Source organism: Dermacentor variabilis, chromosome 10, assembly GCF_050947875.1.
Source record: "Dermacentor variabilis isolate Ectoservices chromosome 10, ASM5094787v1, whole genome shotgun sequence".
Classification (NCBI taxonomy): domain Eukaryota; kingdom Metazoa; phylum Arthropoda; class Arachnida; order Ixodida; family Ixodidae; genus Dermacentor; species Dermacentor variabilis.
The window spans coordinates 36,823,522-36,846,014 of record NC_134577.1 but is presented as its reverse complement, the minus strand read 5'-3'; the positions used below and the strand labels follow the sequence as shown (position 1 = coordinate 36,846,014).

At 46.1% G+C, this 22,493-nt stretch overlaps 1 protein-coding gene across 2 annotated transcripts in view; it reads left to right on the top strand.

Annotated features, from left to right (window-relative positions):
• LOC142560331 (putative RNA-binding protein 46) overlaps positions 1 to 5,191 on the top strand; it is a 65,617-nt gene extending 60,426 nt beyond the window's left edge. For both annotated transcript variants that reach the window (XM_075672333.1, XM_075672335.1), the window contains exon 9: positions 1,474 to 5,191. Coding sequence is in view for 1 of the 2 variants with exons in the window: in XM_075672335.1 (XP_075528450.1) it covers positions 1,474 to 1,538 (65 nt within the window). In the remaining variant the exon portion in view is untranslated. The remainder of the gene's footprint in view (positions 1 to 1,473) is intronic.
• Positions 5,192 to 22,493: the final 17,302 nt, after the last annotated feature.

Sequence of the window (22,493 nt, the reverse complement as noted above, 5' to 3'; positions counted from 1 at the left end):
CTGACGTCCCGACAACAACATCCACGGCGAGGTAGTCGTCGTATGTGACCGCCATTTTGGCTTTTGGCGAGTTTTGGCCGGGCTTGGCTATGGAGCTGGCTGCAAGAAGCCGCACGCCAATTCGATGGCGGCCTCTCGAACTGGCGTGCGGCTTCTTGCAGCCAGTTCCATAGCCAAGCCCGGCCAAAACTCGTCAAAAGCCAAAATGGCGGTTGGAGCGCGTTGCCTACTTTAGCCCAGGCGGGTTCGGGGGGCTAAGTTGCGACGTATCATGCGGGAACGTTTTCACAGCTACGACGTAACAGCGGGGTTCCTTATACATTGGATCCTATGGAAGCTATGCCGGGACCGGATGAAAACGACGTAGCAGCCGGGAAAACGCAGCAGTGAGGAACGTAACAGCGGGGTTCTACTGTATCATGATACAGTGTGGTATACAACAGGGCAAAAGTAAATAATAAACTGGGACACACTGGACATACTAATCGTGTTAGATATACCAGTCTTGCTTCATATTGTTGTTTTTTCCGGTACATTCAAACACACCATTTGTTATTGTTTTTTTGGCTGTATGTCTGCTGTAGTACAGTTGAACCCACAGCAGTAACGAAATTGGCGGGGACCTTGAAAAAATTCGCTTTCTGGTGCAAAAGTGAGAATTTCGTTCGAAAATGGGACAGCACAGGTAGAGGCTGTGCTGAAAGATGCAAGTTTACTGTCAAAATTTCATTAGCCTCCTTGTCTTCAAAATTCTAGTCTATAAACTGTGTCTGACCAGAGGTTCTCTCCTTGGTTGGTTGCTTTTCGAGATGCTTTCGGTTTTGTTTTATGTTAGTGTCTGGTTTAGGCACTGATATGATGTGCACCGAGTGAATGATCTGGAATATAGCCCCAGTACAGTGCAGTACAGTACAGTACAGTACAGTACAGTACAGTACAGGGCTACATCAGAGCCCGAGATACTGTTCAATATCTGTTTGAGCATTGTGTGCAATGTTCCTCACACCTTGGTTTGAACACTGGCGTCGTGATGCGTTTGCGGTTTGTTTAAGGGCGCGCGATTGTATTTATTTGGACAATACTATATTTGTCGCTACTGTTTTTTTTTGCTGTATTGCTTCCATATGTTTTCTGCATGCCGCAACGGCGCAGTGTGACGGGGTCTACCTGTCGCGTCACATGTTGCTTGAATTGCATGCATGTGGTTGCCGCTTCAGTCTACTCGCACGAATAGCTATACGCTCGTGTTCTTGCCTGCACTCACACTAGCCGGCATTCACGCGCGTTCATATTGATGTCTACACACACCCTTCATCACTCGCTTGCTCACACTTTTGAAATGAGTATGAGTGAGTGTACTCGTGTGTATGCCGACCTATGGGCGTGAATGCAATTACGGTGCACCTCTTATCCCTCCCCCTTTTTTATAAATTCCGGATTGTGCAGATTGCTTTCTTGTACTGTCACTTGCAGGCTTTTTCCTGAACACAAGTGCGCGGCCAGTCTACATTCCTGCCTATTACAGCACGACGTATTGATGTGCCTTGCACCTCTGGGACTGGCTTCATCAGGATCTCAAGTTTCTCGTGTTGTCCTGCATTCCTTTATGGGGCACCAGAGGGGCGTGGCCACCTAGCCGTGCTTTTGGTTGAGCCACCGAAACTCGCATACAGGGTGTCTCACGGAAGCTTTTTCATGGATTATTAAACATAATGCAGCACGGAATAGCAGAAAAACTTTTTTCGGCAATCTCTCGGCAGTGCACATTGGAACCTATGTGATAATCGGAGATAAGTTTACTGAAAGTCTCAAACTAATTCCTTAATGAACAACTATAAGGGTGCATTGTTGCTTCAACATATTCAGAATTGGGAAGTTTGCCAGTACATAAAACTAGTTCATTCCTGACAATCCTGCGGCCAATGTCGGGTTAGAGAAATGTGTGGTCAAAATATGCGGCAGAATTTCATTGCTGTAACCAGCGGGAAGTTTTCCTTTAGCTGTGTCCATTGCAGTGTGAACAGCATGGAAAAAATAAAGAAATGTTTAAATGGAGTAGCAGTGCATTTTGAACACACGGTTCTAAAAACTGGTGCTAAGTGGAGGATTTGTGTCAAATGGGTGTGCTTTGCATACTGGTTCACTTAATTTAGTGACTAAAAAGTACAACCTCCTGTTTCTAAGTAAAGCGAATAGTGGAAATCGAAGTAGCCATTAGTGATTATCACATAAGCCCTTGTACACCTGCCAGTGCGAATGATGTGTCGTCTTCTCTGTTCTGTTACCTGTTCTGCTCCGTGTTTAGTAATCGGTTGTCTTCCCTTAAAATCTTGTGCTGTATACCTTATTGATGTGCCATCGTTTTATTTTTATCTTTTATCTTCATTGTATCTTTTATGTGTGGAAGTGTACCAGTAGCCATTTGGTCAGCAACTGGTGGCATCAAATGACTATTGATTAGGTATTTTGTATGTTTATGCATTCCATTCGTGTATCGTAGTAGTACAGCCAAGTAGCTGTGGCCACGTTTCTGCCAAAGAAAACCATTATTTATTTTATACCCAATTATTTCATAATTTTTATGTGCACGGGAGGTCTTGCCAATTCCTTTTAGCTCATTCGCCTTGGACAATTGCAGCCTGGCTTTCCCAGGATTGTGATGGGTATATGTATTGGAAAACTTTAGTGCCTACATTGAAAGATGAACTGCACCGACTTTAATGATGATTTACTGTAATGTTGGCTGCGATCAGCCAAGGTTTTCAGGTTAGTGCCTATTGCTTGCCGGAAATATAATGGTATTGTGCATGTGTGAATGCAAGATCAATATTTACTTCAAAACTTAGTGAGGCACAGAAAATTTACAATCTGTAAAATAAAAAGTTGTTTTGTGCATTTTTAAATACGTAAATTTGTGTTCAAAATTTTTTTGTAGAGGAGTCAATAATTCCTCAAATAACATTTTGAAAGATAGCAGAAACAGTCTGAGCGAAATAATAAGTTTTGAAATGCAAATGTATTTTTGGGATAGTGATGTTTGGTGTTTTGAACTGTGCACGTTGTTGCTCGCCAACACGTACAAAAAGGAAGGGTGCCTCTAGACAATCGCCTCACAGAAACAAGGAAATTGGATGTGGAAATGGGTTCTCATATATGTGGGGAATCAGTCTTTGACTATAATCGCTAGAGTTGAAACATCTTTTAAGGTTTGGGGAGGGGGGGCGAAACATCAGTGTCGTGCTGAAAATTTGCAATGGTGCAGCCTTCATCTTTCGTTTCACTCCATATATTGATGCCCAGTTCTATGAAAAGCTTATCCGTCTATTTCTTGTAAAAGAGGGGAAAAAAATATGCTCAAAGCACAATCGCCAGTCGATGCAACTGCGAATGGTGACATTTTTTTCCCTCCTGAATGTTTTACAGCACAAATCTAACGACTGGGCATTCTTTTCCTGTTGCTTATTTCAACTGTAATTTTAACTATTTTATACGACTTGCGAGACCCCTCTGTGCTGTGTTACAAGCTCATAACAGCACAAACTAGTGAATAGTATTGTGAAGCGCACGTACGTTTGCTTCTGGTGCAGGGCACGGGCATCCTGCACTTCTGTTATTTATTCTCTGTGTGCAAAGCTGCAGTTCACTGGCTTGAGTTAAGGAAAAAACTACAGCTCATGCTAAGCTTGTGCGTTTTTCTATTTGTAGTGTGGTCACATGGTACTGTCACTACACTGCAGTGCTGCTACATATTTACTTTTGTGTCTAGTGCTGTTCTATTAATATGCTGTTTCAAGTTTATTATACTTTGCCAAGCTCACTTTTGTTACATCCATCTTGATTCTTAGCATTTCACTGTTCCAGCTTTTCCAAAGAAATGTCCTAACTTAGGGTTTGCTTGGGTGAGTCCATCTAGTCACGCGGTACTAAAGGCTGTCTTATCATAGCTTAAATGCGAGTGCTACATTACATTCTGCTGCTTATTTGAATTGTTTTCGTTTCGTTTATGTGTGCCTGGGTCTTCCCAACTTTTCTTTTTCTATTCATCTCAAATCGTTCTTGAATATGGGACTAACTGCATTCAAGGTTTTACCTAGTTACTTAACACATTAATTTACGTTTTATCTTTGGACTTTTGGAAGTCTCCAAGAAATGTGCTTTTTTTATGATATTTGGGGCTGTGAACATTGCGAGTGCCGCCTTTTGTCACATTGTCGGCCATTGTTGAAGCTCTATGCGAGCACCTAAATTTTCCCCGATAGAAAGTTAGCCTTTGCTGCTAAAAGTCTGCTCTTTATCAGCTTGTGCGAATGTGATCGAATGTGCAAGTTGGTAAAATCATCTCTGTTTTATTATTTGCAACTCGTTCCAGTAATCCTTTTAAAAGGTTGCCTCATTGCATTGTAAAGTTATCAGGTGCAGGCTTAGCGGGACATTGTTTTTCTTGTTTTACATGGCTTTCGTTTCCTGCAAAGTTGACATTTGCAAGCAAGAAAGTTTGTAAATGCCATTAAAGCATTGTTCATCGTTACTGAAATGTTATGAGATCTCTCGGTATTTTAACTGTTTTGATTTTCAAACTGCAGTATTTCTTGGGCGGATCATCTCGCACGATTCAGAACCATCTGTTTTAAATACTTGCTTGGCCAAATGATTTGGAAATTAGCTTTTTGTCATTTGAGTTATTGAAATCTGTCGCAGTCTGCATCTGCCCTGCCTTAAATCTGTCACTTAGGGCATGACATGTGCCTTTGATTTCAATGCTCTTGTGATAAAAATTCTGAGCCAATGGAAACATTGTAATTTGGTTGGATTATTTGATGCATACTGCCACGTGCCCAGATTTAAGTGCAATTTTGGTGGGACACTTGTGCCCCGTACAGTGAAGCTTATAGAATGTCTTTTTTTTTTTAAATTTCCACCATAACATGTATGAGATATGTTAAAAAAGCCTAAGTTTTGTTTCTGTGTACGATGTGAATGTTCATGCTCATTGGTTTTGACTATTTATGCTGTAAAAGAGCAAGAGCATCATCATCACAATATAAGATGTTGCGTGCGTGCATTGGTCATGCTTGGCGTGGCACGAGTGCAATTTGCCACCAAGTTTTTGTCGCAGGGTTTGTCTGCCGATGCGTTATTTATGGTTCTTGAATTCTTCTTGAAATGCTAAATAAAGTTGTGTTTAAGTTGACGTGTAACTGGTTTTCTGAAGGATGTTTACGCCAACCAGGTCTTGCATGGTACTTAGTGGCTTGGTTGACAAGAATGCTGCTCTGTCACATGCATTGTCAGTGTTTTCTTTATAAGGTAGGTTCAATGCATCATTACGTACTTGACCTCTTAGCGGCGCTATGGACGAGACAGTACTGGTTGAGCTTGGAAGAGTTTGGCAGAAGATGAGCTTGTTGAAGCTGGGCACATTTCCAAGGAATACTGCCGACCAATAGAATGGTTTGGACAAGCTCAGCTCATTAACAGCAAATATACCCATTTTCAAAGAGATTTGGACGAATGGAACACATCCTCGTTAGTTTTTTCCTCCTAGTTTTTCATCTCCCCAACACACTACATGGCTGCAAAGCTTCAATGCTTCAAGGCCACATTTATTGCGGTCTTTGTGTTCTACTACGTAGATGGCAGCACTTTGTCAGCACGTGGAAGACTGGTATGAAAACTTGTTCTCGGTGCCTCTTGGCAGGAGGTATTGGAAAACGTGGTGCTAGCCCCATGGCGAAGTCCTATGTGCTGTTCTGTGCTTCATGAAAATCCACACATTTCATGACCTGTCCTTGTAGTGGAAAAATTTGTGAAAAGCTTTCTTTGATGCCGAAATTTCTCTCAAAATAGTTGAATTTTGAAGCACTAAAATAAAAAAGGCATTTCCTAATTTCAGACTACCGTTATATATATATATATATATATATATATATATATATATATATATACATGTGTGTGTATGTGTGTGTGTATATATATATACAATGAAAAATGAGGTTTGCATGTTTAAAGCACGAATTGGTTGAAAACTTATAAGGAGCATTTAGGAAAAAGAAATTTAAAAGTATGCCATAAAAGAAAAAAGATCGCGTTTGGTAATAATAATGGAACACCGAAGAGGTTGCGGCAGTCTTGCAGGGTGTCCCGACATATGCACGAAAAAGTGAAGCCTTTTGTATGTGAACGAAGCTGTTAGCAAACTGGAGGAGTCTGTACAATATATGTCCTGTTCCTAAATTGAAAGGCTCATTACCTCTATTTTTATTGTGATGGAAATTGTATGGGCACTCTAGGCACATTTTTTGCCGTCGCCCCACGTCTTGTGCTGTATGTGCGAGTTGAAGCACGCGAGGAAAGCCTACGATCTCGGCTCAATCGCGCGCGCGCGGAGGAAGAAAGCGGAGAGCAGACGCGCCGTCTTCCATCACGGGAAAGGCCCGTTGGGGGATGGGAGGGAAGGGGGCGGCGGCGCTGTGCTCCGGCAACAACTGCGCATTTCGCGACCGTTTAAGTACCATTCCAGAAAACTCTACGCTTGTTTCGCATCAAGAAAAGACTTAAGTACGAGGAAATTGCATCTAAAATGTTCGCCAATACCCTTATCGCAATTCAAATCTCCCGCCACCCAACCGGGGAGCGGTGACGTTGCGTACGCCGCCGCCGCCCTTTGCTGCCGTTGCTGAGTAAAACGGCGCCCGACAGACGGCGGTACGATATTTTAAACCGAGCCATGACAGAGCGATGGATTCGCTGCTGCTTTGGTCAAGTGGCGTGGACCGTTCGGGCATCCCGCGACATGCAACTTGCAGTTTGCGCGAGTGTCGCGACCTAGCAAAACCACAGAGCAGAACTACGCGATAACGAAACTACCAAAACTCGCACGCCTGGGCGGCGCACAGTCGAGCGAAAACGAAACCTTTCGAGCACCCGCGTCGTTGTCGAGGGTAACTTGCGCTTGTCCTGTTCGTAGTTTACGTGAGCTTGCGAGCACGGCCAGAGTAAATGATAAACGTTAAAGGATGTATTGCAATTGGTGCAATAAGACTTGTCGTAGAGCTCAGGCATGTAATGGTGTAATCTGTTTTGAGTGGGGTATGTGTCTGTTTGTAGCATTCTGAGTGTAACCGCTTGAGCTCGAGTGAGCGTGCGGTGTGGCGTGCTATATTGTCTGCGTTGCAGGTAGTAGTGTTTAGTGATTTCATTGTATGTAGTGGGCGCGTCCTTATTCTCCGAGTGGTCGGGTGAAGCCGCGCGGTCTGTAAGCGCGCGCGCAGCCTCGTGTGCCGCCTCGTTAAGGTTGGGGACGTCGCCGATCTTTGGTCCTAAGTGTGCCGGGAACCAGTATATGAAGTGGTTCTTAATCTCTTTCTTTGAAACAATTCTGAGAGCCTGTGCGGAGACCGTGCCCTTTTGGAAAGCTCTGATAGCGGCTATGGAGTCGCTGTAGATATGGGAAAGATTGTCGTCGGTGAGCGCAACAGCGATCGCAACCTGTTCGGCCTGTTCAGGCTTCCTTGCAATTACCGTGGCTGCATATCTTGTGGATCCGCGGCCGTCCACAAACGCCACTGCGAAAGCTTTGTTTCTCGTGTATGCCGCCGCGTCCACAAAAGCTGAGCGTTCACGGTTCGCCAAGGCTTGGTTAAGAAGGAATTGTCCTCTCGCTTGTCGTCTGCCCCTGTTGTTTGCGGGGTGTATTTCTGGGTACAGGGCGGACCGTGATCCTGGCGCGGATGTCCCGTGGGAGGTCCGCAACGTCTTTTTCTATGTCTCCTTGTGCAAAGCCTAGCTTCTCTAGGATCGTGCGCCCCGGAGGCGTCGTCGAAAGCCTAGCAAGCTGGGCGCGCTGCTGGGCTTCGGCGATTTCTTCCAGGGTGTTGTGCATGCCCAGGTGCCCCAGCTTCTCGTTGCTGGTGCTGGTTGGAATGCCGAGGGCTTGCTTGGTGACCTTTCTGATTTGGGCATTCAGTCTGTCTCTTTCGGATCGTGTCCAATTGAGCATTGCCGCAACGTATGCGAAGTGACAGGTGACGAACGCGTGTATGAGTTTGATGAGATTATGTTCCTTGAGGCCCCTGTGTCTATTGGCAATTCTTCCGATGAGCCCAATAGCGTTGTTGGTTTTGGTGATGAGCTTCTGAACCGTAGAGGCATTGACGTCTTTAGTCTCTACGATCATACCCAGGACTCTGATTTTGCCGACGCACGGTATGGCGTGTCCCGAAGTGGTTCGTGCGATAATTTCGTGATTATAATCGAAGCCTGACGAGTATGGCCTGCGGCCTTTCTTCGTGGGTCTGCGTACGAGCAGCTCCGACTTGGTAGGCGAGCATCTGAGTCCTGTGGGAATTAGAAATTCTTCTATGGCGTTCACTGCTTCTTGCAAGATGTCCTGCACCATGCCCGGGGTTCCTTTGGACACCCACATGGTGATGTCATCTGCGTATATGGTATGCTCGAGCCCGTGGATCTGCCCTAGTTTCTCAGCAAGTCCCGCCATGGCAAGGTTGAAAAGCATAGGGGAGATGACCGAGCCTTGGGGGGTGCCCCTGCTCCCCAGCGAGAGTGTCTCCGTGGAGAGGTCGGCAAATCGGATCGTAGCCGTCCTGTTGTCCAAGAATGACTTGACGTAAGAGTGGAACCTAGCTCCGAGGTTGAGTTCGGAAATGGTGTCCACAATGTATTGGTGAGAGAGGTTATCGAACGCTTTTTCTAGATCCAACCCAAGAATGGCCTTGGCGTTTCTAATGGGGTCAACAATGATTTGGTGCTTGATTAAAATCATGGTGTCTTGAGTTGATAGACCGGGTCTAAATCCGATGAGGGTGTGTGGTAACAGTTCCTTGGTTTCGAGGAATCTGGAGATTCTGTTTTGAATGGCGTGTTCCGCCGCCTTACCCACGCACGACGTCAGTGATATGGGTCTGAGGTTCTCGACGCCCGAGGGCTTATTGGGGTTTGGAATGAGAACTGTGGTGGCGTTCTTCCATTCCGGTGGGGCCCTGCCGGAAGTCCAGACCTGATTGATTTGATCCGCTAGGAACCGGACGGAGTGTTCATCCAAGTTACGAAGGGCCTTGTTACTAATACCGTCCGGACCTGGGGCCGATGTGCCATTCAAGTTTTGAAGGACGGTCCTGATTTCTTCCAGGGTGAAGGGTTCATCGAGGTCGGGGTTGTCCGCTCCCGTGTACGGGGAACCGGATGCCTCGGCCTCGTTTTCGTGGCTGCTCGAGAGTGGCATGTATCTTTCGGCAAGTCTTGCCATAAATTCCTGCTCGTTGGAGTTTTTGAGTTCATGTTTCGCTATCTTGTCAGCCGCCTTGGTCTGGGAGCTCCTGGTTTGACCTTTGTTAAGAAGGTGGTGTTTGAGTAGGTTCCAAGTTTTTCCATATGTCATGCTTCCATCGGCCCTTGCACATACTTCGTCCCATTGTTGGTTGGAGAGTACCACACAGTGGTGCTCAATGTCCTTGTTCAGTAGTGCAATCTTTTTCCTAAGTCTTCTATTGAGTCTCTGGGTACGCCATCTCTGCAGTATGGATCTTTTCGCTTCCAGCATGTGAGCGAGCTTAGCGTCCATCCCGATTGTCTGGACATCTGTTTCTATTTCCTTGGTCGCGTTGCGGGCGTCCTCCTTTAGTTCTTGCGTCCACTGTTCTAGTGTAGCGGGCTTGACTTAATATTTGCCTTCAGGGTCCATTTAGGTTGACTTAATATTTGCCTTCAGGGTCCATTTAGGTGTGGCAAGCGTTACACTGAACGACGCATACTCCAAAATGCGATCCTTCTGCAAAACGTCGGCAATAACAGTGAAGCGGTAAGCACAAATTTTTTTTTTTGAACACACTAAGCAAAACAAGGCAGACCCTGTGTATGCATGCAGAAAATTGCTGGGGAGTTTGTTTATTAATGTACTCTGTGAAAGCGGAATTAACGTGCCTTCCAGTCCTCGGGAAGCTGATGGTTGTCCAGACATGCTGCAATACTTTGGAATGCATTGGTACGGAATTAAAGTTACCAACGGTGCTGTTTAGGAGTTTGCAATAATCAAATCGGCACCGAGCGGCAATTTAGATCGAAGTGAGAGGCCGCATAGAACGTTCGCTTTGGGAGGAGCACGCGCGTTAACAGGGTAATACTAAGGAGGTTAAAAAACAAAATGCTGGAGTGGCAGCACCCGTAGTTACTTGCCAACACGGGTGAAGCCAGAGTTTGCCTATACTTGCACCGCGACAGATGAAATCCGCTCGCAGCTTTATTTCATTTTGCTCACTTATTGTATACACTAGCTTAATTGGAAAATAAAAGCTCGCTGTTTCTAGCTGAAATGTCAACTTCGGCTGCGTATTGATATAATGATTTATCATAAAAAATGACAAGACGTTTATGCTTCCTCCTCAAATCAGTGACAGAAAGACTTCGAACATGTGTACGGCAAAATTAACCATCCTAAATAAGCATGGAGTAGGAAGAAAGCGCTTTGTATAACCGCCGATATTTACTAACAATTGTAGTGCCTATGGTAAGATGGCGGCGGTCCGGCTTCACTTTTGAGACGTCATTGGGGTGACGCCATCGCCATTCCAGGGTAAACAGGGTAATTTTTTTATGTGTACGACGACAACCAACAATACGTTAGGGAAGCGTATCGCATCTAGTGCGCCAAGCGGGGTTAGTTTGAGATGAAGAATGCTCATTTCAGCGGTGCATATAAGCGGAAGCGCATCGCATCGACAGTTATGGCAAAGCATTCACTGCGGGATTACAACCGGCCAACCAACCGGCGGCGGCCTCTGCCGCACTGCGGAACAAGAAAACAAAAATGGCGCCTTACAAAGCGGGCCGCACGCTATTTCTTTTAACTCGTGAGTACGTCACGCGCATTGAAACAGTCTCGAAAAGTGAATGTTTACCGATATTTATACTGCCTTTGAAGCTACTACGAGTCTTGCTTTGCTGTCGCTGCCAATGTTTTGCTATTTGGGCGAAGCTGCAACTCTCTTTTTATCTTTCTGGAAGCGAGGCATTTCTTGGTATGTACCAAAACTACAGTGTGACAAGAGTGTATGACGAACATAAATGATAGGTCATGACATGAATCTCATGACATATGTCATGTAGGTCTTAAACAGCCGCCTACGTCTTGGTGCTCTCATGGTCGTTTCGTTAACTTGGTATGTACTACAATTGGCATAGTATGGTAAGAGTGTATGAGGAACATAAATGTTAGGTCATGCCATGAATGTATGTCATGACATTCGTGTCATGTACGTCATGAAACAGCTACCTACGTCTTGGTATGTGCTAAAACTGGCATATGGTATGGTATGAAGAACTTTATTTAGGTCCTGAGGGATCAGTCTGGGACTGATGCGGGCCGCTCCCACGTCGGTACAGAGAGGCCGAGCCCCTCTGCCATCACACGGGCCCTCTGGACAGCCCTGAGTTGGTCCGCCAGCACTTCACTGTGCAGCATTCGCTGCCACCACTGTTCACCTCGAGAACCATCACCGGCCAACGCCAAGCAGCGCCACAGCATGTGTTGTAAATCGAGCAAACCCCCACACTTACTACAATAGACTGAAACCCCGCAGTCCGGATTAATTTTATTCATGATGACCGGGTTAGGGTACGTCCGTGTCTGCAGAAGCCTTAATGTAACCGCCTGCGGCCTACTTAATTTAGGATGTGGCAACGGGAATGCCCTGCGCCCTAAGTAATAGTGCTTGGTGATTTCGTTGTAGGTTAACAGTTGGTCCCTGTACTCAGGAGCGGGAGATCCAGCCCCTTCAGGGAGTACACGGCACACTAATCCTCGTGCCTCCCTGTGCGCCACCTCGTTGAGGTTACGCGGGGCTCCCTCCACTGTCCCCATGTGCGCCGGGAACCAAGTAACGGTATGCGAAGTGATATCCCTACCCTGCAGCAGTCTGTTAGCCGGTTCCGCAACAAGTCCTCTCGAGAAGGCTGTAATCGCAGATCGCGAGTCGCTAAACACCAAAACTCTTCTAGAATCAATTAGTGCTAGAGCAATAGCCACCTGTTCAGCAACCCCCGGGTCTTTGGTATAAATGGAAGCAGCATTTCTAACGCTCCCTTTGCCATCTACTACCACCACCGAATAAGCATTTTTACCATTAATCCATGCGGCGTCAACAAACGCAGACTCCTCCTCCTGATCCTTTGCCTCTCGCAACAAAGCCCTAGCTCTCGCGACCCGCCTCCCTACATTGTGCACGGGGTGCACATTCCGCGGAAATGGACGAACCATGATATTTGCCCTAAGGTTCACGTTCAACTCGTGTAGGGGCGCCCTATCGTGCGACACAGCCACCGATTCTTCAATTGACTGTAATATATACCTACCCGCTGGTGTACCTAGCAACCGCTCCCTCTGTGCGGTACGTTGAGCCTCAGCAAGTTCATCTAAAGTATTATGCAAACCCAGTCGTAACAACATATCGTTTGACGTAGTCATAGGCAGACCAAGCGCAGCCTTGATGGCTTTTCTGATTAATGCTTCCAATTTATTTTTCTCCCCCCCTATTCCAATTTAGCAAAGCTGCCACATACGAGAAATGACACATAATAAATGCGTGAACTAAGCGCATCGCACCTTCTTCTCCTAAACCCCTATGCCTATTAGAGATCCTTCTTATAAGACTTATGGCCTCCTCCGTTTTCTTGGTAATACGCTGAATGGTTCTAATGTTCGATCCGTTCGCTTCAAGTACAAAACCCAGGACCCTGATTGCTTCAACTTTGGGTATCACCGACCCTTCCCTAGTATGAATTTTAATGCAAGGCTCAACTTCCGGTACCCAACCTTTCGGCCTACGACCTAGCTTCTTAGATTTGAAGATCAACAACTCCGACTTTTTAGTGGAGCACTTGAGCCCCATGAGACCCAGGTACTCCTCCGTAAGCGTTACCACCTGCTGCAGCCTAGCCTCAAGCTCTCCATCACTACCACCGACACTCCATATAGTAATGTCATCCGCGTAGATAGAATAGCCAATATCCTGGACAGTGTCCAGTCTATTAGCCAACTTCGACATCGCCAGATTGAATAACATAGGCGAGAGTACGGATCCCGGCGGAGTACCACAGCAACCCAATTTAACGACTTCCGATTTTATCTCCCCAAACCTGAGACACGTCTTTCTATCCGTAAGGAAAGCCTTGACAAAATTGAAAAGCCGCTGCCCCATATTCAAGTCCGATAGCACCCGTAGAATGAAAGAATGTCGGATTTTATCGAAAGCTTTTTCCACATCAAGTCCAATTAGTGCCTTAGTATCCCTTGTTCGCCGGTCAAGGATCTGATGCTTAATCCTGATCATAGCATCCTGAGTCGAGAGGCCGGGCCGAAATCCTATCATCGAATGCGGAAAGACCCCATTGCCCTCAACATAACGCGTTAGCCTATTTAAAATGGCATGCTCAGCGACTTTTCCCAAACACGACGTCAGGGAAATGGGTCTGAGATTTTCAAGCCCTATGGCCTTGCCCGGTTTGGGTGTCAGAACAGTAGTTGCCAGTTTCCACTCTTCCGGGAAAGAGCCTTCCTTCCATAGGCAATTGATCTGCCGCGTAAGGAACTCAATTGACCCATCGTCTAAATTCCGTAGCATTTTATTCGTAATGCCATCCGGCCCTGATGCCGATCGACCATTAAGATTCTGCAGCGCCATCCTGATATCACTTTCAGTAAATTCCGCGTCCATAGCTGCATTTTCGTCTCCACTATATTCCAAAACCACATCAGGTGTATCGTGCCAGGTCTCCAAAGGAAGGTATCTCTGAGCCAAATCCTTTAGCAACTCCTGCTCCGTGGAGTCCCGACACGCCTGATGGACCAGCTTACCTATCACAGTCCTCTGATTAGACTTAGTGTTTGTCTCATCTAGTAAATGTCTGAGCAAACTCCATGCGCCTCCCCTCTTAATGCGACCATCAATAGAATTGCACACTTCATCCCATTGCTGCTTGCACAGTACCCGACAATGGTCTTCAATTTCCTGATTAACCACTGCTATACGCTTTCTAAGCCTTCTATTTAATCTCTGACCCTTCCATCTCGCTAACATCGACTGCTTTGCTTCCAACAAATGTGCCAGGCGACTATCCATGTGTTCCGTGTCAATATCGGTCTGAACCTCTTTAGTGGACGCCTCAACGTCACTTTTAAGCTGACTAGTCCACTGTTCCAAGGTCAACTCATTTCCTTCATCATCGATTCTCTGCGCTCTTCTTTTCCTAAATGCATCCCAGTCAACCATCCTGAATGTGCGCTCCTTTTTATTAGCCACTGCCAGAGTAATCATAAGTATGTAATGATCGCTACCAAAATCTTTATTAGAATTGGACCAGGACGAATCCACCACCCCCCGAACAAAAGTGAGATCAGGTGTCGAATCTCTACATGTCGACGTGCCACATCTGGTGGGATACGAGGGGTCTGTAATCAGAGTTAAATTCAAGTCTAGTGCCTGCTGCCATAGTCTCTCCCCCTTAATAGTGCTATAAACATACTTCCACACATGATATGGTGCATTGAAGTCCCCTCCAATAAGCAACGGTGCATCCTTAGCCAGATTGGTTGCCTTGGTCAAGAGAGATTTGAAACTCTGCTTCGTGTCCCGGGGGCTACTGTACAGGTTAAGCAGGTAAACATAAATCACAGGCCATGACATGAATGTCATGACGTGTGTCATGTATGAAGGTCATGAAACAGCCGCCCATGTCTTGATGCTCTCATGGTCATTTTGTTAACTTGGTATGTACCAGAACTGGCGCAACGAAGAGACACGGACGAGGGGCGCTTGTGTCGTCTCTTGTCGCTTGTGTCCGTTCGCTGAGCTGCTAGACATTGAGCGGTAGGGTATGCACTTCTTACTTTGGTCTCCCTTCTTATCACGTAGAGTGCTCGGCGCACTGAACTTTTGACGGCACAGCCGCGGTACTGTTGGGCTAGCTGGTTCGACATAAAGCGCAGAAGTACGCGACAACCGAGTAAACATGATGCGAGCGCCAACTATTCATATTTTGCAGAATCGAAGCACAATCACAAGCTGGTAGCGCTCTGTGTTGTCTATGAAGCTGTTCGCGCCATTGCGCATTAAAGGGCCCCTGAAACAGTTCGGACAAACTTTGTAGACGCGTGGGGTACAACTTAAGTAGAACATTCGCGCCACAATTTAAGTGAAGCGTTACGTATCAAGGGAGCTACAAGCGATTACAAGTTACCCTCATCCCTAGCCATGCTTTTCCTCCTCAACTCGTTCGCCGAGCCACCGGCTTAAGCCGACACCTCCTAGACAAGAAGGCCTGAGTGCTCGGCGAGTGACGTCACGGAGAAGGGGCCAGCGGAACGCTCGGGGATACGGGTTGAATGGAGGGATCGCGGCTTGGTTCACCTAGCAGCCGTATGCTTTTACTGACCATTTCACACTTTTTCTTCAGTCGAAACTGCGGAATGAGCAGCAGGCACCTTACAAGGCATTTATGTAGAGGCACAGATACAAAACAGCTTTGTAAAGCTTGTGCAGGTATTGATTCCAGCAGCTTCTTATAGCGTCGCGCTTTATCGTCTTTGTAATGTACGTTTTTTGTGCATTATAATAATAATTATTATTTATTATACCCCACACTTCATACCTATTACTTCACATAAACTGAATCCATAAAAACTTTTCCTTCGGCATTTTTGTACGTATGGTTTTTATGGCGCGGCAATGATGAAGGTAACGCACTCTATTAGCTTCACAATTGCGTATGAACAATTTTATTGGGGACACATGTACTTATTCCAATCTGGATTATGCTTAACCGAATAATTTCGCTTTCAACGCACTAATTACCGCAGTGCACTAATTTACAACTCAAATAAGTATAGAAACGGAATATAAAACATTCTTGCAGTTATTCACAAGGAAACAGCTGCCTTATTCCGCAGAGTTTCAGCTTTTCTCTTCCTTGCCTTAGCATTGGCATCCAATATTTTGTCGTTCATCTTGCAGCAGTAGTTCTTCAATAAAATATTCGTGCTACATCACAAAAGGTGCCTTAACACAAATTCACATTTGTGTCCATCCTCGCAAGCGTCGAACTCTGAGGAATCATCACTGACGAGCAGATCAAGCGTGAGGTCAGTGACTAAACGACGTTGGTTTGGCAGATTAATAAATTTCTCTTTCGCTGATAGTTTCTTAAGAACCACGTAGTAAGGTCTTCGAGGTGAGAGACCTCCCGCTCGATGTCGGCCTCAATGAAGCGAAGTTCACAAACCTAGAGGGAAGTTAAAAGTTGTTGTTAATTTTATTCTAAAATTCCTGATTTCAAGGCACTTTCTGTTATTGAGCAATTAACCTTCCTGTATTTTTCAAAAGTAACTATTTAAAGAATTTCTGAACATCTTACCCTGGAGTGCAGTGATACAATGAAGCTTCTGGGCTTCTTCATCTTGCGGAAACTTGACGTGATTTTTCTGCCCCGATTTGTAATTGCTCCGGCAATTGGCACGCAGCACTTATTAGGCATATCTTGGCATGGCACTCCACATTCCGGGGCAATGAAGACTCGCGGTACACACAATCGCAAGCACAGCACAAGTGTTGAGACTGCATGCACTGGTCACATCTAGAAAAAAATGTGCGTTCGGAAGCATGCGGCAGCATGGCCGAGGATGCCGGGACTTGTTTAACCTTGAACCTATTCAAGGAGCGGCAGGGCTCCTTGAACTAATCGAATTGTCGCCGCCGTCGTCGCCTCGGTCTTCTCTGATTAGCCGGGGTTAACTATTGTATATCTTCCGCGCTTCATTTTCAACACGTCTGCGCCGCTAGAAGCTTCGCAGCGCGCTGCACGGAACTTCTATGTTGGCCTCTTCTGCGTGACGTAGCTCAAGGGGAGAGGGTCAGCCAGAAGGCCTTTGAGTTCTCTAGAGGGTGTTGGTTAAGCCACCGGGCTAAGCTCCGCCTTCACTGGTTCTGCGTCACGATGCGACGTCACATCGTCCACTTCCGGTTGTCTTGGAGCCCGCTCCCGCCCGCGCGAAACCTCCCCGCTAGCCGCTTGGCCGTCGACCGCAAGCGAGAGCTGTCGAAGCAGCGTGCGTTGCGAGCATTCTGTCGCAGCGCCGAACGTGTCTGGTATTCCGTTAACCACACACTAGCGGAGCGTTTCGACTGAACGGTGGAAGCATAGACTCAAGCTGATGAAGGAACTTTAGCGTAGACGTACGTGAGCTGCCTGATCGGTCTCCACGGTCCAGCCACCCGTTGGCGCAGAGCTTAACCAGCCCAAGAAAGAGCTAATATTGCTCTAACCAAGTGTAAAACATTTTAAACATTTGCAAAAACAACGTGTTAACGATTACACTCCTGCGAAAATTACACCAGCATTTGCACCAGCAGCAAAGAAGAATACACTTTGTTACTGCTACTGTGTCTGGTTGAGCTTTATGCCACCAGGTGGCTGCACCATGCGGACCATTCACATTTGCGCTTCTGTTCATCCCATGAAACGACACGCAAGGGGGCGCGGCCAGGCCCTGTCCCCTTTGCGCTTGCGTTTACCCCAATACCGGACTCGCGAAACGCTATTGCGTTAGTAATCTTCCGGTATAAGGTGACGGCCACAATCGCGCAAATCCTGGCGCCGATCGGATAGCGGCAGTCCGATGCGCTGCAGCCAGTCCGCTCGTCTACTGGCTTGCAGAGGGTCACTATGTCGCAGCTTGACATATTGCCAGTCGCTACGTTTGCAGTCCACAACGCAACAAAGTCGAATCATAGCGCTCGCGAAAAGACAGACCGACACTGACGGCGAAGCTCACGTCAAAAACGGAGCACGTTGTAACACAAGCAGACGACTCTTGCTGTGTGCCGGAACTGCTTAAGTGTACTGAAAAATTGTTCTTGGGCATTCCATTTATGTTACTTTCTTTTTATAAAAACAAATTAACTAACATTTCAATTATTACGAACATAATTTGTTTACAATAAAGTTGGAAAAATTATCGATCGCGTGCCCTGGTCAGCCAATCGGATAGCTCGCCCCACTGACGTCATATGGGTGATTTGCGTCATATGGATTGGGGCGGCTTAAAATTCTGCCGTGCAGTGTGCTGCGATCGGCAGCGATGCGCATTTTTAAAACCTTTTAATAAATGCTTTACGCAGAGCACTTAGATGCGTCAATTAATGATCAAAATGACCTACTCTAACGAATCAGTACGTTTGTAGAAAATCGTCAAAATCGTTTCAGGGTCCCTTTAATATAGCATAATCAAGGTGTGGATCAGCGTGTCATTGGAGTACGGTATCACGTGACCGGCAATTCCAGTTTACGCGATGGTGTCCGGCCTCCTGTCTGACGTCCGAAGCCACGCTACTCTTGCGGGCATGCTCTGAACTGTTGACAAAGGGTGATGTGTTTTATTTGTTACACAGCCTCCGGAGGAATTCAGGCTCCACGTAGGGGCGTCTGTAGTGTGCAGGCTTTTGGCGAGTTGCGCCACCACAGACCCGAGCTACGCACAGGACGGTCCAACTCCGGCCGCTCGCGAAATAGACAAGAATGTTTTGTTTTTACAGAACTCCACCGAATGCGCTCATGTTTCGGCAGTTTGCGGTGGGACTCGTACAGTTTAACATGTAACGCGCACATCAACATAGTGAAAACAAATCCCCCGTGGTACATACGAATCGTGTCCCAATGTCCATGCACCGCGTTTCGGAAACAAATAGGGCTTCCGCCGGACGTCCAGTTTCAGGTATCCTACCAGCGACATCCGAAGAATATTGCACACAGACCTTTTCTTTGGCATACGCGTGATTATTCGTCTTCGAAGGGGCTGTTGTCTTTGAGTTTCTCTGTGATAGATTTATGTTTTCTCGCATGTTCGAATTACGATTAGAAGCTATCATGTCTGCAGCTCCTGTGTACGTCATACTTTGCGAATTTTTTCTGACGCAGTTTACCTTGAAAAGTTTAGTCAGTTCGATGAACCACTTGCGTGTGTCGTAAGTCCTAGAAGGATGTCGAGTATGCTGCGCTTCCGCTCGCGCATGTGCGCAACGTGTGCACACAGCGTATCCGTTCTTGATGTCGTCGGCGCTCGGACCGTTGCACCTGTCACACAGCGTGTGCTTCGAACGCAACATACATTATAGCGAACGCTGTGCAAAAGGCCATTTTACATTCGTAAAATGTAACGTGGCATGTCCCCATGACGTCCTTCGCGGACATGCAAGGGATGTCCGCAGGACACGGTAAATGCGGCCGAACGATGGTGAAAGGTGCGTCCGCAGGACGTCTTCGACGGATATCCTAAGATATCCACGTCCTGGCAGTGAATGTCCATAGGATATCCACATCTTTGACGGATATTCTAGGATATCCTAGGATATCCACGTCCTGGAAGTGAATGCTCATAGGATATCCACATCTTCGACGGACATCTTAGGATATACACGTCCTGGAAGTGAATGTCCATAGGATATACACATCTTTGACGGATATTCTAGGATATCCTAAGGTATCCACGTCCTGGAAGTGAATGCTCATAGGATATCCACATCTTCGACGGATATCCTAGGATATCCACGTCCTGGAAGTGAATGCTCATTGGATATCCACATCATCGACGGATATCCTAGGATATCCACATCCTGGCAGTGAATGTCCATAGGATATCCACATGACGTCATTGTTGTTACTGTGAAGCTCCAAAATTTGGTATCATGGGCCCCATTTAAGTATAGTAAGTCGAAAGGCATTGAAAAAAGAATATTTCTTTATTCACTTCGTTACAAGAGCAGTAAGCGATAAACGCTTCCGCCGAACACGTCGCGCACTTGCGACCAAGGAGAACGAAAACGGCATTGCGCGCAAACAAACCGAGGAAGCGTTATTGCTCGAAACGGACCGCAACTGACAAAATTTGTAACAACTGTTTTCGTTTTTGCGATGAACACAGTATGCAAAATACAGCTACACAAGTCTGTCGCCTTGTTCTAGCATGTATAGTACTTGCCATAGACGGCGCTTAGGAAGATTATATTTGTTTTCAACGCCGTAAGTTGCGAGTTACTGTTTTTGTTTGTGAGGCACTGTTTTTACGGGCATTTATGTGCATGCGCTTTGAACCACTGCAAAGAGTAACAGCTTCAATATTTACGATCTGCTTTCCGGAGAAGGAAATAATTTTCTCTGTGTACACTGGCACACAAATCATAAAGATAGAAAAAGTATTTTCTACTAGATACTGTCGTCGGTATGTTTCCAAAAATGAGTTTAAGCGGTTCCTCCGTTTTATCCATTTTATGGTCCTTTGCGGGGACGCACCGTAACATAACCAATAGAACTGCAATTCAAGAAAAAAAAAGAATGAGTGGAAACACGATGCAATACGAACCATTGTCACCTCGATAAATGAACTAGTAAATGCTCTACTGCACGCAAGCTTTTACAAGCACACAAAGTTCACTGCAAAGAACGGCACAAGCAAACTACGCGAGCACTGAACAACACGGACACAAGTGAGCAATACGATGACACTGCAACACGACTGACGTGGCCTGGAAAAAAAAAGACTAAGGAGGATAGTAAAGAGACAGCTATGTTTTCATTATAAGGATAATAGAAGCGTCGGTCTAATTACGCACGGACACAAACAAGCGAAAACTAATCAGTTCCTAGAAAACAAAAGCAAGAACAAAAAAAGAAAAGACTGACTGGAGTGCTACGCAATATTCAATCCACATGTATCTAATGCGACAAAGGATTAAACTGTGGCCTCCGAGATAGAGGTCACTGTCCTTGGTCATCTCGGAGGCTGCGATTGAGCGGCGTCACAAAACGATAATGGCGACGGCTATCTCGTGATCCCACTGTTGTGCGATGTTTGATCCACTCACCAGCTGCCTAGCGACTGCCCTATCTTCGGTTTCCATTCAGAAGTCAATAAATGAAGCGAATGAATGGTCAAACTTCATTTTGCACAGCAAGTAGGTATATAACATTGGCGTAGTAAATATATGCTTGAGAAACTGGGGTATAACGCACATGGAAAATGACCGTGTGATGATCGCTTTCTGGGTGCGGGAATCGTCATAGTTCCGATTAAAGCCTTGGCTCCGTTGAAAAGACGTAATTTAAACGCCTACCTTTGTGAGGCATTCATATACAAACGGTGTAAATTTTATATCTAATGCAACTTTATGAGCGAATTTCTACGTCTTTTATTCAGTAGTTCTACAATCGTGTTGAAACAAGTGTCGAGAAACGTGCAACGTTTTTACTAATTACTTCGGTTTGTACCAACTTGTGCTCTATTGGGTAGCGAGGTCACTTCGCCGATGAAAGGACCCGGCAAAAGTCTTATTTTGTCTTTGGCAATCTCGTTCAGACGCTGCGTGTTGTCGTCGGAGAGTAATTGACAAGTTGCTTTGTACGGAAGAGGATAGTGCTTTCATCAGTCCAGCTTATGTGCTCCGAACCTCACTGCTGTTATACTGACTATTTTAAACCTCTCTGCGAATCCACGTCTCCACCTTGTTTTCTGTCAGTTCATATTTCTCAATCAATTCCTCTTTCATCGAAATCGGTAGCACGATTAACGGCGAGCAAAACTGTCTGCACAGCTCAATACAAGCTCAATCCACTTAAGAAGAGAAAGAAAGAAAGAAAGAAAGAAAGAAAGAAAGAAAGAATCAACTTCGTGTATTCCGTATAAACATTACACCATCGGGTGAGCGCTATTAAAATTTAATCACACCTACCCACCGTGGCGTCGCGGTGGCTATGGCGCCCTGCTGTATAGCACGAAATCGAGGGTTCGAGTCCCAGCCTCGGTGGCTGCATTCCTCCGGGGGCAAAATGGAAAAAAGAAAGAAAGAAGAAGAAAGAAAGGAAAAGAAAACTCTCCTGTACTTGAATTTAGGCTCACATTAAGCAACCTTAGACGGTCAAAATGGATCCAGAGCCTTACACCACGGCGTCTCTGGTAACCCAATGGGACGTCAGTCTCCTGGAATTCATAACCGCCCGCAGCCTGCTCTGCGGACAATACCAGTGCGTGTTTTTTATGCGTGCGCTCTCGCTCATCGACACTGTCGGGCCTTGTTTTTCACGTTACTACGTCGATGGAGGACGCTGCAATAGTTTTCAGTGTCCACCATGAAATGCCCTCGGTGAAAGGAGGGTCCCGATCGCTCGAACAGACTGCACCTGGGAAAATTCAGTTAGCACATAAGGGGGCGAAGTAGGCTTTCCCACATAATGATGATACTTGTGGAGAAGCACGCTTTTAAGGCTGCATTTTTCTTTCTTTTAGCTGCATCCTTTGTGAAAGGGAACGGCATGGTTCCTTCGCAGCTTTAAGAGCGTTAACCTCGCTCTTTTTTTATAAAGGGCGAGCGCCTGGGAAAAGAAGACGGCCACAACATGACCTTCGTAGCGCAAAGACTCGACAAGAGACGTACGCT